Here is a 14,561-nt window from a genome sequence, read left to right as displayed (position 1 = left end):
AATTTCAGTCCCTCTCTCTCCTGATCTTAACAGTCTCTGTCATCAGCAGACGGGCTGACATCACCGGATGAGTCAGGTTTGCGCAGGAGGTTTTAGAGAAACCATCGGAAGAGCTTGGTGGATCTCCGTGTTTCCAGTCCTCCTGAAGGGCTGCGTGCAAAAACAGTGCAAACTTCCGAGGATGGACAAGGAGTCATGCAGAGTGGGAAATGGATGAGAAATATTGAATCACGTCGGAGAGGAGGGCAGTGAAGAGGCACATCATTACACTGAGCTTGACTTTTAGGCCTACGTCCTGCCCGTCAAAGTGGGTGACAGAAGACAGAACAAGACACAAGGAGCTGGGGGAACTCGCAGATCCTACAGCCGCATGTTTGTAATGGAGTTCATGAATGAAAAGATTTGATCAGTGACCCAGGAGTGTGCGTTCAGCAGTGAGGAGAGCTGGTGGGACTTTAAAGACCACAGAGGTGACAACATCGTCTTTCCCCATGAGTCACGGCAAGCATGGTGTGACGCAGGCAGGGGCCGGGCAAACCGTGACTGCCCCAGAGGGCAGGAGTGTCCACAGGCGTGGTGACAGGAGGACAGCTTCCTGCTGGACAAGTGCACTCAATCACCTCTGACCTCACGGGTCACTGCCGCCTAGTGTCTCTCTCGCAATGTACACACACATCCCATTTCAAACACCAGACCAAACTGCAGTACAAGCAATGGATTACAGATCATACTGGGACTGAGAATGAGACTGGAACTGAGACTGGGAATGAGACTAGGATGGGGAGTGTAACTGAGACTGGGACGGGAATTGGGACTGCAACAGAGACTGGGACTGGGAAAGAGACTGGGACTGAGATCAGAGCTGGGGCTGGAAAGGTGGAGGTGTAGTTGAGGCTGCCTCTCCCCTGCTGCAGCTCATCGGTCCTCACCCCAGCGAGCTGCCTGCCTCTGCCGAAGGCGCCGTGATCTATCCCTCTCCTGGGTTGGGCCGAGCGAGCGTGTCGGGCGCGGGGTACTGCCGGGAGTCACGATCTCGGGGCCTCGTCTCTTCTCTTCAGCTGAGCCAGAGCCCCAGCAGGGGAATTTTCTGACTGGTGTCGGTGCTCAGAATAACAATGCAAATAAAGCTAAAAATAGCCCTGACAGCCGCTCTCCCGGCCTCCATGAGCTTTGTGGTGGGGCTGGTTTCCGTTCCTGAGATGAGTCGGCTATTATTCTTTAAAATGAAAAACTACAAAGGTAACTAGAAACCCTGGGGAAATTCCTGTGCTCGCTGGGTGCTGTTTTTCTCCAGTTACCCTGTGGCAGCTACACAAAACCTCTGTCCCCCATGAAACACCAGGTCTCAGCCTTGGCTTTATTGCAGCAGGCTTTATTTCCTACAGGCGTACATCATCACAGAAAGAGCACAGTGCAGCAGAGCTCGAGAGCCAGGGCACTGCCTCGGATCTGCGCACTGTGGAAGACACAGCATGGCACAGGCTGACACAGCTGCCAGGGCCAAAGAACTCCACTCGAACAGAGAGGTACAGCAGCATGTAAGGACACCAAGAACAAGACAAGTCACATAAAACCAAACATTCTGGGAACATCAGAACAGCCCAGTGGCTGATGCGCCACTAGCACAGAGACAGGTAGAGGGGTGACCCCAAGGTCACCAAACTCCCCTCCACCACAGTGCACAAGCCCAGCCAGTGCCAGGACCACCACCACACTGATGGTCAATTAAATACTTCTAGAGCCGGCTAGAGCAAAATTCTGCAGCAGAGCAGACCAGAGAGGCTACAGGCTAAGCATCTGTGCCGCACTGCAGAGCGGTGAAGTTCACTCCTGGGGTTAGCCCGGACCTTCCGGACATGATCTGAATCAGCTGTTGACTTAGACGGCTTGTGTCCCACTCTGTCCAGACCGTTACTCATTAAGGACTGGACCAGGAATGAATACCACAGTTCTCCCAGAACTGGCACAGATTCAGTCCAGGGTTTTCATTCTAGAGCTCTTGAATACAACATTGAACAAATTCCTTGGTTAATTGAAGTTCCTGATGATTTTCAGTGGCCTACAGAACAAGCTGGGCTGTAGCCCCTCTGGGCTGGAGCTGTTCCAGCACTGTGCAACTAGAACGATATTAATTCATTCCAACCTTTCATTTCCACCATTTAAATTGAAGTGAGACACATGGTGCATGATGGGGAGTAGAACTCGACCCCGCTAAATACAATTCAAAAAGCTGCACAGAAATACCGATAACTTAAATCTCAGACTGACACTAGTGTACAGAACAGGTTAACACTACCCCTGTACAGAACAGGTGAACACAACCCAGGTACAGAACAGGAGAACACAACCCCGGTATACAACAGGTGAAAACAACCCCTGTACAGAACAGGTGAACACAACCCAGGTACAGAACAGGAGAACACAACCCCGGTATACAACAGGTGAAAACAACCCCTGTACAGAACAGGTGAACACAACCCCGGTACACAACAGGTGAACACAACCCAGGTACACAACAGATGAACACAACCCCGGTACACAGCAGGTGAACACAACCCCTGTACAGAACAGGTGAACACAACAGGTGAACACAACCCCTGTACACAACAGGTGAACACAACCCAGGTACAGAGGTTTATGTAGCAGCTTGCTCACAAGATACAGTGCTATAGGCTGCTCCCAGTTTGTGTGCCAGTTCAGCCTTACGTCTCCTGGATGAAGTATTTCTGGATGTCACTGGGTCAGATTCCTGGTACTTCTGTGTCTCCTGGCGCAGAGTGGATTCCTGTACGGCTGGGAAAGCCCCAGGCTACTGCCGAGGCCACGTCCCCTGACACCTCCCAAACCGTTTCATATCCATAAAAACCCACAGCAGACCCACACAGAAGACTGGGCGAGAACCCACCAACATGCACACAAAACAGAGCCGGGCGGAACGTCATACACTGTATGAGTAAATCTTCCGGCACTGGCCCTGTCTGCCGAGAGGACACGTCTTCCCAGAGCTTCCCTGGCACAACTCCAGGGCTCCGGAGCCACAGTCCTGCAGGGTTCCAGGTCTCTGCCTCTTTGACAGCGTCAAACCAATGAAGTCCAATTAAGGCAACGCCCAGCTCAATTAGGTCACTCAGAGCAGAGGAGGGGAGAAACCTGCAGGTTATGGTGTTTCCCCCGAGGGCCTAGAGTTGTGCACCAGTGATCTAGTGGAAGGAGTGAGTGTACAACACACCCAGAAGAAGGATCACAAACCGACGATCACAGTTTACCCAACAACACTGACCAAACTTTAAAATAGTGAGTCAATAAACATGCTTCAGATACAGGACGCTAAATTGATTCCTGCGAATGCACAAAAGACTTTGGTGGTATTACTGTACCTCTGCTTTAGTCCTATAGGTTGTTTAATCTGACTCCTTAAGTTACAGAAATAGCTAATGTTCTGCATTGCAGAAGTGCTGAAGAATGAAAATTCATACCGTTCGTGTTAGTTTGTCTTCTGAAACGACAGAAATAAGGCGGTAATTGTTCTGCTCAGTGAAAATTTGTCATTTCTCCTGCAGGAAAGGAAACACCCGATTCCCTTCGGCCAAAACAACCTGTGCGAAGTAGCCCAGAAACAGCGAGTCCCTGCTCTGAGAGGACAGGCAGGACAGAGCCCCATCGTGCAAACACCAGCACTGCCAGTCCGTGTCACTTCCCCACAGCCAGCCGACTGTGAAACAGTGCCCCCTGTGGCTGCCCCTTGAGCCTGCAGTGTTACCAGCAAGAGCTGCCTCTGTGTGTCCTTCCTCCTACACCAGCGCCCACACCAGCGCTCGGGGCACTCTCTTTGGCGCTAGCATGGGCCTGTGTTGGTTCTCTGTAGTGCCGGTCCAAGACCAAGAGGGCACTGTTCAGGAAGGGCACGTGAACGGGCACACAAGCAAATTACTGCTGATTCTGAACCTTAACATGGGCCTGCAGAGCACAGACCACAGAAGACACTGTCTCTGGGACCTGACAGAGGACAGAGGACAGGTCCAAGACCTCTACCTGAGACATTTCATATGATGAAAACTCACATATACGTATCTTTCTCATGTATCCTTTTTTTTGCATTGCAAAAAGCACAGACACATACTTTAAACACTATTGCCAAACAGGTCTCTGTTTTGCTACAGAATAAGACATCTTTAAAATAAAAAAAATTCAGTAACCACATGAAGAGATTATAAATATCTTTTAACTTCAGTTCACATTTGTTGGTTTGCAGAAGTGCATGAAGGTCCCATTCCACACGTGGACACCCCGGACTTCAGGAGTGGCTTCTGGAATCGAAAGTGTCAGGAAGCAGGAGGAGGCCAGACAGCTTCACCTCCTGCAGCGAGTTAGGAGTGAGGATTCCTGTGGGATCGCTGCTGGTCAGACTCACCTGCGCGAGCCGGGCCGATCCCAGCGGTGGTGCGTGGGGGTGGGCGAGAGGACGAGAAGAGGGGGCAGGACATGGCCTGTCACGGTTTGCCCTGGTTCGACTTGACCAGGGACGACCGGCTGCTGTCCCCACTTTCCTCCACCGGCCTGCGGCAGCTGCCGTCTGGGGAGACGCGGGAGGGAAGAGTCAGGAGGCAGGGCGGGCGCCAGGAGCTACTGCTGCTTCCTCTCCTCTCCAGGCCCCGCCCCCAGCGAGCGCGGTACTCCTGCCTGCCCCTTCATACCAACATACTCACCCCAGCTGGCTCCAGCGCTCTGACAGACACCTCCAGCCCCGCGCGTGAATTCCCTGCACCCAGTGGGGCTCTTTACAGGAGTCAGAGACTGCACTCCCAGACTCATTTCACTCCAATAATCTGCTTCCCTTTGAATTACTATTCTTTTTCTGTGACAACTTATAGGATTTTCTCATATAAATGAACAAAGGGCATAGACATCTACACAAATCTGTGTGCTCAGGTGCTACATTATTTTCTTACAGCTCGAGTGCTACACTATACTATTCCCTTATAGCTCATACGCTACCTTGCGCTCACACAGCTCGTCTGCTGTAATGGTCTCCCACCTGGGTTTATGAAGAGCTTCTTCTTCTTCTTGATGCACGGCCAGATGACGAGTTTGCAGGAGGTGGTGATGACGATGACCAGAAGGACCAGCGAGCTGATGAAGAAGGCCAGCATCAGGCCTGCGGTGGGAGGGGGAGAGACGGCGGAGGTCAGAGTGGGGGGTCGCAGGTCCGGCGCAGCGGCGGGGGGCAGGAAGGGAGAGGACTTGCCCAGTTTGAAGTCGCTCGCGGCTCCTGCCCTTGGCGTCGTGGCGCTCCTGCCGGGCGCGCTGCTGGCGCCCACGGTGGAGATGTCCGTGCTGTGGCTTTGTCCAGAGAGGCCTGGGACTGGGGTGCCAGGGGACGACTTGGGCGCACTGGGATCGTCGCCGCAGACCACATCCGCCTCCCTCGAGCCTTCCACCCTCACCTGCTTCGTTCCACACCTGGAGCAGGGCATGGACAGGGGGGTCACTCTCACAGAGCTGTCCGCGGGCGCGGGGAACGTCTGTCTGCCCTGTCCTTCAGTCCAAACTGCGGCAGCCTCCCAGCGGTCTGTCCCCTGAGGGCCAGGCCTGCGGTCACGGAGGGCTAGCTCTTTGCAGACACAAAGAAGTGGGGATTTTGCAGTTCTAAATGTCTGTCCTTTTCAGTCTTGAACAGAGGAAACTATGAGGGAGAAGGAGGAGAATCCTCAAAGGCAACCCAGCAGACTGAAATATTAACTAGAGGGCACCTGCAGTAACTTGAGGCAAGTGCAGTTAAAACCGAGGGTGGTGGGAGTGTGGAACAAGCTACTCAGCCATGTAGGTAAAGCCGATACCCTGGCTTCCTTCAAGGAATGGCAGGATCATATCCTGGGATCACTGAGCTACTAATGACAAAACGGGATCCACTGGGCCAAATGGCCGCCTGCCATTTTTTAACCTTTCTTATAATCTTCTGTGGAGACACACAGCTCAGACTGTGGGAGGCTGAGGCACTGCCGAGCTAATGGTTTCAGCTAGCTGAGCCCAAGGGGGTACAGCAGTGTCACTGCAGACGGCCCAGCAGGCCAGTCCAAGCTCCAGCCTGCAGACGAGCTGGAGAGTGACCGACTGCTGGCCCTAGACATCATCTAGGACAGCAGAGCTGCCTGCGGGATTCCAGAGGCGGGAGTTCTAGATCAGAAATTCAAGGCATTTGCAAGCAAAGCTGGAATTTGATACATACTCTGTCCATTTAATGCACTTCTCTCCATCAGTAGAATAAAATCCGTCTTTACATGGAACACAACTTTTTTCTGGAACACAAGAAAAAAACAAACAGTTCTGTTAAAGCACATGGCTGCAGAGGAGTGGATGTTCTGGAGGTACTGGAGTAGTGAAGCACTCTGCAGCCTCAGCTTCTCCTGATCCGCGTTCTCCTGTCCCGAGCAGTACCATAACAGTGTGGCACGCAGAGGGGAGAACAGTCTGCGGCCAGGGTGCTTGGGATCCTGAATGATGGATTGGGCTGTATCGCGGCAGCGGATGGATTGATGGTAAAGCGCATCTTATGATCCTCTGTGCCGTTGCCACAGCCCTTGTAGTGCATCTCTGCCCTGCATGGTAGTACTGCTGTACCACACAGTGAGGAAACTAGTGAGGACACTTTCTATGGTGCCACAGTAAAAGTTCATGAGGAGCTGCTTCCCCAAACTGCATTTCTTTAAGCACCGCAGAAAGTGCAGGCGCTGTTGTGTCTTTTTCAGACTGGCTACTGTGATGTGAGTCCAGTCCAGGTCGGTGGAGATCTGCAGGCCGAGGAACCTGAAGCAGCTGACAGTTTGCACTGCTGTGCCCTCTGAAGGCCGAGCTGGAATCAATAAACAGCATCCTAACATAGGTACCCCACCCGTCTTCTAGAGCAGGGTGAAGTGCTAGAGATATGGGCGGTAAGCAAACTGAAGTGGGTCAAGGGAGTCTGGGATAGAGCAATTTGTATAGGACAATACTTGTCTTTCCAGGCACTTCCAGACCACTGGGTGGTAATCGTTCAAGCAAGTTACCTTGGTCTTCTTGGGTAGTGGCACAACTGTGGTTTCTTAAAGCACTCTGGTACAACTGACATGGACAGAGAGGGGTTAAAAATGTCTGTCTAGGCAGGAGAAAGCTGGATAGCTGACCTGCACAGGTTTTAAGGACATGAGGGGAGACACCATCTGGGCTGGCTGCTTTTCGGGTTCTCACTCTCTTAAAGGCTCTAAGCACCTGATGGTTAGAGAGCTGTAACACAAAGTCTCCTGGTTCACTGGGAGCCTTGATAGCAGCCCAGTGTTCTGAGCCTCAAAACGGGAGGAGAAGGTGTTCAGCTCATCTGGTAGAGATGCTTCAGTGGAGGAAATACCGCTGGTGTTGCCTTTGTAGTTCGTGCAAAAAAAAGGCAAAGTCGAAAATGTGGAAAAGCTGATTTTAGGGAGTCTTGATTAGCTGCTAATAGAAGAGTACGTGTGAACTCCAGGTCCTCCGGGCCCTGGGCTTCTGTCACAGGGGTGGAAATTATTTTGCACTCACATGCATCATACAGACCTCCCCTCCCTGCAATGCTGAGGCAGCTGTTGAGTTCCCCAGGGTGTGCAGAGCTGGGACACCGACAGAAGGCAGTGATGCTGGAGCAGCTGTGTCTGCAGGTGTGTCAGTAGTAGGTGTGTCTGCAGGTGTATCGGTAGGTGGTGTGTCTCCAGGTGTGTCAGTATGGGTTGTGTCTCCAGGTGTGTCAGTAGGAGGTGTGTCTGAAGGTGTGTCAGTAGGAGGTGTGTCATCAGATGTGTCAGTAGGAGGTGTGTCTCCAGGTGTGTCGGTAGGAGGTGTGTCCGAGGGTGTGACTGGAAGTGTTTCTGCAGGTATGTAGTGAGCCCTTACCTTTGGCATCCATTTCATATCCTTTCTGACAGGTGCAGGTCTCATTGTTAGAGTCTCGAGAAGCAAACCCAGGCAGACACTTACAGATGGCATTTCTCGTGCGCGTGCAGGGAGAAACTTCTTCGCTGCCTTTATCTGCAGGAAAAGAACCTCTGTGTTAGACAGACAAGCAGACGTTTTTCCTGGAACAGGTGGAGAGCATTTGGAGTTCGAAGCCTGCACCAGCCGGGACTGTGGGAACTGATGTGGTCGGGCCCATGCAGACCCAGGGCGCTGGTTCTGATCCAGACCAGCTCTTTGGACAGAACCATGGCAGCCCGGGGGCGAGCCTGAACTGAGCCTGTTAGCCGTGTGTCTCTGGACCAGTGAGTCCGAGCGGAAGAGACAGGCGACCTCTGGGATGGACAGGCACACTGTCCCGGACCGAGGAAGAAGAAGAGGATTTGCTCTTACTCTTATTGCACACTGAGCACTTCAGACAGGTCTTGCTGTGATTGGGCTTTGGCTGATAGCGGTCATCTTGGCAGGGCACACAGCCATCTTGCTCATAAGATCTCTTCTCACCTGGAAGGACACAAGAAAGTCAACACATCACTTCCCACTGCCAGGCGCACTCAGAGGACCAGAGCACCTGCTGGGATAGGGACGGAGGAGGACACTGACCACAAAACATGATACATGATACAGCCAATTGCTCAAACTCCTCACAGGCAGAGACAGTCAACCCAGCAGACCTCTTAACAGGACACAAGAGGAAATTACATGCAGGTACATACAGATGAGAAAAGGAGGCACTTTACACAAGGGGTTGCAGGGGTCTGTAACAAGCTGATACCTTGGCTTCCCTGGAGAAACAGCTGGGGGAGATCCTGGGATCATCTAGTTTCTAGCTGCCCACCGGGCCTGTTTGTCACCTTGCACATGTTTCTAATGGACAGTGTCTCAGATTGGCAGGACAGACTGAAAATCCAAGATACTTAACTTAAATAACAGCTAACGCATCCCCAAAGCAATGAGCAGCTGTGTAATAATAAACTTTAAAAGAAAACTGGATCTGGAACCTGCTTGTGTAGCAGGCAGGGATATGTTCACAAACATCTTGATTGACACTGGGATCTGTTTGTTCAGCACAGATAAAAGATTTCCTTTGAAAGAACATTCTGCAGGAGATAAGAATCTGACCCACATTTCATAGTAACAAAGATTGAATCAGACGTGATTAACACCATGCAGCTCGTCACAAACCTTTCGAAAGCTGAGCGCTAGACGCACGGTACAGCGAAGACGGAGCAGAACGCACACTCTGGAGCAGACACTGAAACAGCCTTGCACACCTCCAGTCAAGAAGACTCGCTCTCCGCCTGGTCTTCCCAGCAACACGGAGAGAGACTCCCCGGGACAGGCTGAGCCCTGAGATCCCAGTTGGACCACTGTAATGCTGTTCCCCTCGGTCTTTACAGGCCTCCCAGGTTCCAGGCCACAGGAGGTGTGAGGTGCCCTAATATTAACAGTGTGGGGGTGTCGTGTCTGAGGGGCGCTGGAGGAGGGAGAGGTGTGTGACCATCGATCGGCTGCACCAGTGCTCCCAGCCTCCTCTTTTTTCTTCTCTAAAGTAATTTCTCCAGATGCGCAAAGGAAATGTAAAAAAGAATCTTCTGCACACCTACATCATGTCTTGCAAGATTTGCAGGCTTCAACAGGAAGGGAGAGCAGAAGATGCTGCAGAAATTCCACAGCAGCCTCAGCATGTGGGCAGGTCAAGAGCTCGGCCCCCCCGCCGGCAAAACCGACTGCTTCTCCACACACTGCCTGCGCAGCCGGCTTCATTAAATGCTGTATGACTGTAAATTGAATAATAATGCTCACCTGACACAGCCAGGCGGTGTTTTAAGATAAAAAATTGACAATCCCAGCCCTTCCCAGAACAAACCTGTGGCATCTCTGCTTCCTTAACTCCATACTCGTCTGCTTATTAATGTGCTCCACGGACGCTCTTAGCCAAATGGTGAAAAATTACATTGAGTGTAAATATAAGCATGAGTTACAATAATAAACTTAATAAAGTTAAGTTAATAAACTTAATAAAGGACATCGATGCTGACTGCACTAATGCAAACTGGAAGAGCAAGTACAGTACTGAGACAGAGTCCAGTGTAGGCAATGAGCAGCGCTGGGGACAGTCTCCAGTGTGGACACAGAGCGCCACTGGGGACAGTGTCCAGTGTGGACACAGAGCGCCACTGGGGACAGTGTCCAGTGTGGACACAGAGCGCCACTGGGGACAGTCTCCAGTGTGGACACAGAGCGCCACTGGGGACGGTGTCCAGTGTGGACACAGAGCGCCACTGGGGACAGCAGTGCTGGGAACTACCTGTTGGTGTGTTTTCCACTGTTACTTTTAGTGGACTCAGCAAGTTACATTACCAGCTTGAAAATTAAAGTTGATGTGAAAATAATTAATATCAAGATCATTTAATGGCAGCTGCAAGGCAACTGTAACCAGATCCTGTGCAGGGATGGAGTGCAGGAATTATATTGTACCTCTGTATAACACAGAGGAAGGACTACAGCCACTACAGTACATCCCACTGAGGTCCGGGTCAACACACAGCAATATTCAGTAACGCCCAGTGAAATCAGAGTAAAAACATAGCAAAATGTCGTAAAGCTCTGTGTGCACAGTATGGTGCAGTAAAGCCCAGTGTGAGTGTGGCAACAGTGCAGTAAAGCGCAGTGAAGGCAGCAGTTTACAGAGGCAGGCTGGTCCGTGCTCAGAGCATCCTGTGATGTAAGGCGTGAGAAGGGTGTGAAACTCCCCTCCGGAGTTCCAGCCCTCATGAGAGGAGACCCCTGCTACACCGAGATCAGTCAGAGAGGCGCCGAGCTGAGCCCCGGGTCCGAGCAGCAGCGAGGAGCATCCCCGTGTTGAGACTTGAGGCAATCAGAGTCGCGGGTTCGAGCTCGGAGCTCGGGCTGTGGGACAGAGCCTGGCGATGCCCACTGGCATGAGGGCGAACACCTCAGGCTCTGCCTCACTCAGCCCCCTCCACACAGAGCCTGGCCCTGAGTCTACGCTGCCAGCGGGGTCTGCTGACCAGACCACCCTCTCCGCCTCTCCGGGGGGCCCACCTGGGAATTATCCCAGTGTCAGCTTCTACACTAACTGGTGTCATTATGGTCTGCGCTGCTCCTACTCGTTTGGCCAGATGCCGGTGCCTTCAGTCAAAGGGCCCATGAGCAGTTTAATTCAGCCAGCACTCAGAGCACTCAGGTACTGTGTGCTCACCGGGCCAGTGCTGCTCTGTGTCGGACAGGGACCGGACAGCCCAGACGATGACCAAAGGCCCGTCCGGACGAATCAGAGAAGAGCCTACCTGGCTGGCACAGCGGCGTGCCCGCGGTCCGCTGCAGGTGCCCCAGCAGGAGGAAGAGCCCGGCGAGCTGCAGTATCCCAGAGCGCAGGGGAGCCATGCTGTTCGCACGTTGTCACACTGCACTTCCTCTGCTCTGCCAGCGGGACAGCCGCCCGTTTTGTCTGCCAGGTGACATCACGCAAACCACAGATCTTTTTTTAAGCAGCTCTTACGTAATGGAAGGATGACATCAGATCACAGCAGCGACAGAAAACGCAGTAAGAGGTCGATACTGAAAGGGCCTGTGAGATCAAGAGAAATAAGCCACCAGCTTTCATCAGTTGTTTTTCTCACACAGAGAAAGATTACAATGAGGGACTATAAATTCACAGATGTATTAAAGAAGCAAACATGATCGAGAACATAATTAAGACATGCAGCCTAAGAAACCCAGAGAAGTGCCTGATGGGAGGTCCTTGTGCTTGTGATTGCGGGTGTAGGAGCTGTGTTGTCTACTCTCCTGCTCTGGGGCTGTGGAGCACGTACCGCTGACCCCACTGCCCGTCCACTGCTGTCCAGTCAGCCCCTGTTCCACTGGCTGAGCAGACCAAACACCTCTGAGTTTAGAAAGCAGTGCCCCTCCCAGCAGCACCCCCAGAGCAGTGCTGGGGGTGCAGCAGGCTGGGAGGAGACAGCACCGAGAAGGGGGGACCCGTGCCCCAGAACCCTGCGCCAACAGGCCCTCTGCTCAGCCCTCTCAGTCAGCAGACCGAAGAGAGCTACCTCACTGCCACTGCACGACCAGATCACAGATCACGTCAATACCCCCTCCTACAAAAGCAGCCTGTCCCAGACAAACACTGAACATGTTTTAAAAGAGCTTGAAAGCAAATGTCATGCAAAAGCCAAAAATAGAAGGCAGATAGACCTGATGACGGTGAGCCTGAAACCCCCGGCCGCTACTTTCCAGAACCGCTGCTGTTCCACTGCCGCACCTTCGGGGGCAGCGTGGCGCGGAGCCTTGCGGTGAGGCGAAAGGTCATGGAGGTGCCTGCAAGGACACCCCAGCACAGCTGCGCCCACATGGCAGGGACAGAGGACCTGGGTTTTGACGCTGAGACAGCTGCGTGTCTTTCATCTTGCGCCAGGCTTGAAACCGCGGGCTGAGAACACCAACTCAAGTGCAAAGGCCAAGCTGGGGTGAGTGGCATGAGCACTGCTCCTGCGTGCACCCTGATGCCCCAGACCCCTCTCTCCTCTGCCCTGCGCCCCGCCAGCCGGCCGTTTCTGTTCACTGGGGAACCTCCTCCTTGCAATACACTGGTCAACTGCCCTCAGATTACAGCAGCTGGAAGCAGCCCTGCCAAGCTGTGAAAACGGAGACTTTGGCTTCCTCCAGCAAATGGCTGGATGAGATTCTGAGATCAGTCTGTTACTAATGACCAAACGGAACAGATAGGACTTGTTTGCAACAGGCTAATGTTGTTTTTCCTCTGGCGTTGCCTTTAAATAACAGTTTACACTATATATACTGTATACTTACAGACGTCTGGGAGCAGAACTTTAACTCTTTAACTCTTCTTGAGTGGCTGAAGGAAAGTGGCTTTGTTCCCCCGTAACAAAACTCCACATTAGCAGCCCACACACTCGTACCGTATGTTCATCTCCCTGTCAGTCTGGTGGGTCACCTGGGACCTTGCGGGGACAAAGGAGGAGCAGCTGAGTGTCCAAAAACTCTTTCCAAAATCCAGAACTCTCGCTGAGTCTCTCTCCCTGCTGGTCCGTCTCCAGGAGCTGCTGCCTGCCTGCAGAGTCTCTTCTCTCCCTGCTGGTCCATCTCCAGGAGCTACTGCCTGCCTGTAGGGTCTCTTCTCTCCCTGCTGGTCCATCTCCGGGAGCTGCTGCCTGCCTGCAGGGTCTCTTCTCTCCCTGCTGGTCCGTCTCCACGAGCTGCTGCCTGCAAAGAAGACTCCTCTCTGCTTGACTCAGCTGGTTCAGCCGGAGAGTCAAGCCCCTCATGACACAGCGCTCTGGAGACCAGGCGAGTCACCGCCTTGCTCCAGCTTCAGGAAATTACGTAACACAGCCTTTCCTTCTTCGCCTGGGAAACAGCAGCCTTTATAAAAAGTCTCCAATTTTTATAGGGCAGGGCTTGTGTGAGTCTCTCTGACGATTGCTGACGTCACTGGGCTCAGTTCTCTCTGCTTTAGGAAGGAGCCGCAGTCAGTGTGGTGTGTCTCTGTCCTCTGAAGCATAGCAGCAGGAGGGAGCCCAGCTGGGCGAATAGTTCACTTCACCCGCAGAGGACCGACGAACTCAAGGCGCCGATCCCTTCCTGTTCCCACGCCTTCCCCGAGACCTGCACCTCTGACATCACAGGTGATTGCACTTCCTGTCAAAAGCCAGTAACCTTTGGCTCGTGGCATTGATGTCCTACTGCTCGGGCATCTGTGCTAGTGATTCAGGATGACCCAGCGTGTAGAGATACAGGGAATCCCACTGGAGGCAGGACATGTGTTGACCAGCAGACCTGGGCAAGGTTGGGGTGATACAAAGCAGGGTGACTGGACTGCAAGTATTATTGTTTAAAAAGGCTTTAGAATGAGAACAGAGCACGATTTCGGTCTTCCTGAACCCGAAGTGAACACCCATCAGTAGAGGCAGTGCCCACGCATGCAGAATCACTTTCTCAGAACTGGCCAGTTATGGTTAGCCACGGTTGATTGCTGTGGTTAGTCTGCAGTGCAGTGTTTTGTATCTAAACTGTGTGAAGGGGAGCTGAGGCCTGCGAAGAGGCATGAGTCACTGAGGGACAGTCCTACAGTGCACTCCTGGTCTGAAAAAACAGACTTCATGAATCACCTCTTTCTCAAAGAGCTGAGACCTTCACGTGACGGTGTCTGCATCGAGACAGAAAAGTTGACTAAAGGAAAGTTGTCTCGTCCGAAGCACAGTCATAAGGCACTGAAACAACCGACACAGAACTCCTACACTCGTTCTCAGCACAGGCCTGGTCCAGCCGAAGTCCTGCTACATTCACTGGGCCTGCCAGGACACAGCTGGGGCTCCTGGTCTCCATTTCCGGGAAGTTCCAGGATGAGATTTCCTTGCAAAGAGATTCAAAACTCAATATCTGGCTCCTCCGTGATACGAGTACCCATGGTCATGCTGCGCCCCTGTACCTACTGCAGGTCCTGCATGATGGCCGCTCTGGTTTATCTGGGACTACAGCCTCCGTGCCCGTGTGAATCTGGGGCAGCTGCAGCTGGGCACAGTGGGCCGTCCTGTACCTGCTCCCGGGTTCGAGCTACC

The 14,561-nt window shown here is 52.7% G+C and overlaps 1 protein-coding gene across 4 annotated transcripts; it reads right to left on the bottom strand.

Annotated features, from left to right (window-relative positions):
- Window positions 1-1,356: 1,356 nt before the first annotated feature.
- On the bottom strand, window positions 1,357-13,406 carry LOC107075521 (tumor necrosis factor receptor superfamily member 4). 4 transcript variants are annotated; one of them, XM_015336889.2, is made up of 8 exons: window positions 12,793-13,406; window positions 11,271-11,551; window positions 8,350-8,460; window positions 7,897-8,031; window positions 6,227-6,296; window positions 5,246-5,460; window positions 4,996-5,155; window positions 1,357-4,573 (listed from the first exon to the last, which is right to left on the bottom strand). In XM_015336889.2, exons 2-8 carry the CDS (start codon window positions 11,365-11,367, stop codon window positions 4,408-4,410), a joined length of 954 nt encoding a protein of 317 aa, XP_015192375.1. In that variant the 5' UTR covers window positions 11,368-11,551; window positions 12,793-13,406; the 3' UTR covers window positions 1,357-4,407. The 4 variants fall into 4 exon arrangements, with proteins under 4 accessions (XP_015192375.1, XP_069039923.1, XP_015192376.1 ...); XM_069183822.1 differs by having other exon boundaries at window positions 11,271-11,431; XM_015336890.2 differs by having other exon boundaries at window positions 5,036-5,155; window positions 12,793-13,398.
- Between the last annotated feature and the right edge of the window lie 1,155 nt (window positions 13,407-14,561).

The sequence above is a fragment of the Lepisosteus oculatus genome, chromosome 25, assembly GCF_040954835.1.
Source record: "Lepisosteus oculatus isolate fLepOcu1 chromosome 25, fLepOcu1.hap2, whole genome shotgun sequence".
In the NCBI taxonomy this organism is placed as follows: domain Eukaryota; kingdom Metazoa; phylum Chordata; class Actinopteri; order Semionotiformes; family Lepisosteidae; genus Lepisosteus; species Lepisosteus oculatus.
This window is presented reverse-complemented; position numbering and strand designations above follow the sequence as displayed.

Excerpts from the sequence above, each read along its gene's own strand:
- LOC107075521 (XM_015336889.2), bottom strand. The coding sequence starts at position 11,367 with ATGGCTCCCCTGCGCTCTGGGATACTGCAGCTCGCCGGGCTCTTCCTC. Across the intron at positions 8,461-11,270 it reads CACGCCGCTGTGCCAGCCAG|GTGAGAAGAGATCTTATGAG; the intron begins GTAGGCTCTTCT and ends GTGTCCTTCCAG. Across the intron at positions 8,032-8,349 it reads GTGCTCAGTGTGCAATAAGA|ATAAAGGCAGCGAAGAAGTT; the intron begins GTAAGAGCAAAT and ends CTTTTCCTGCAG.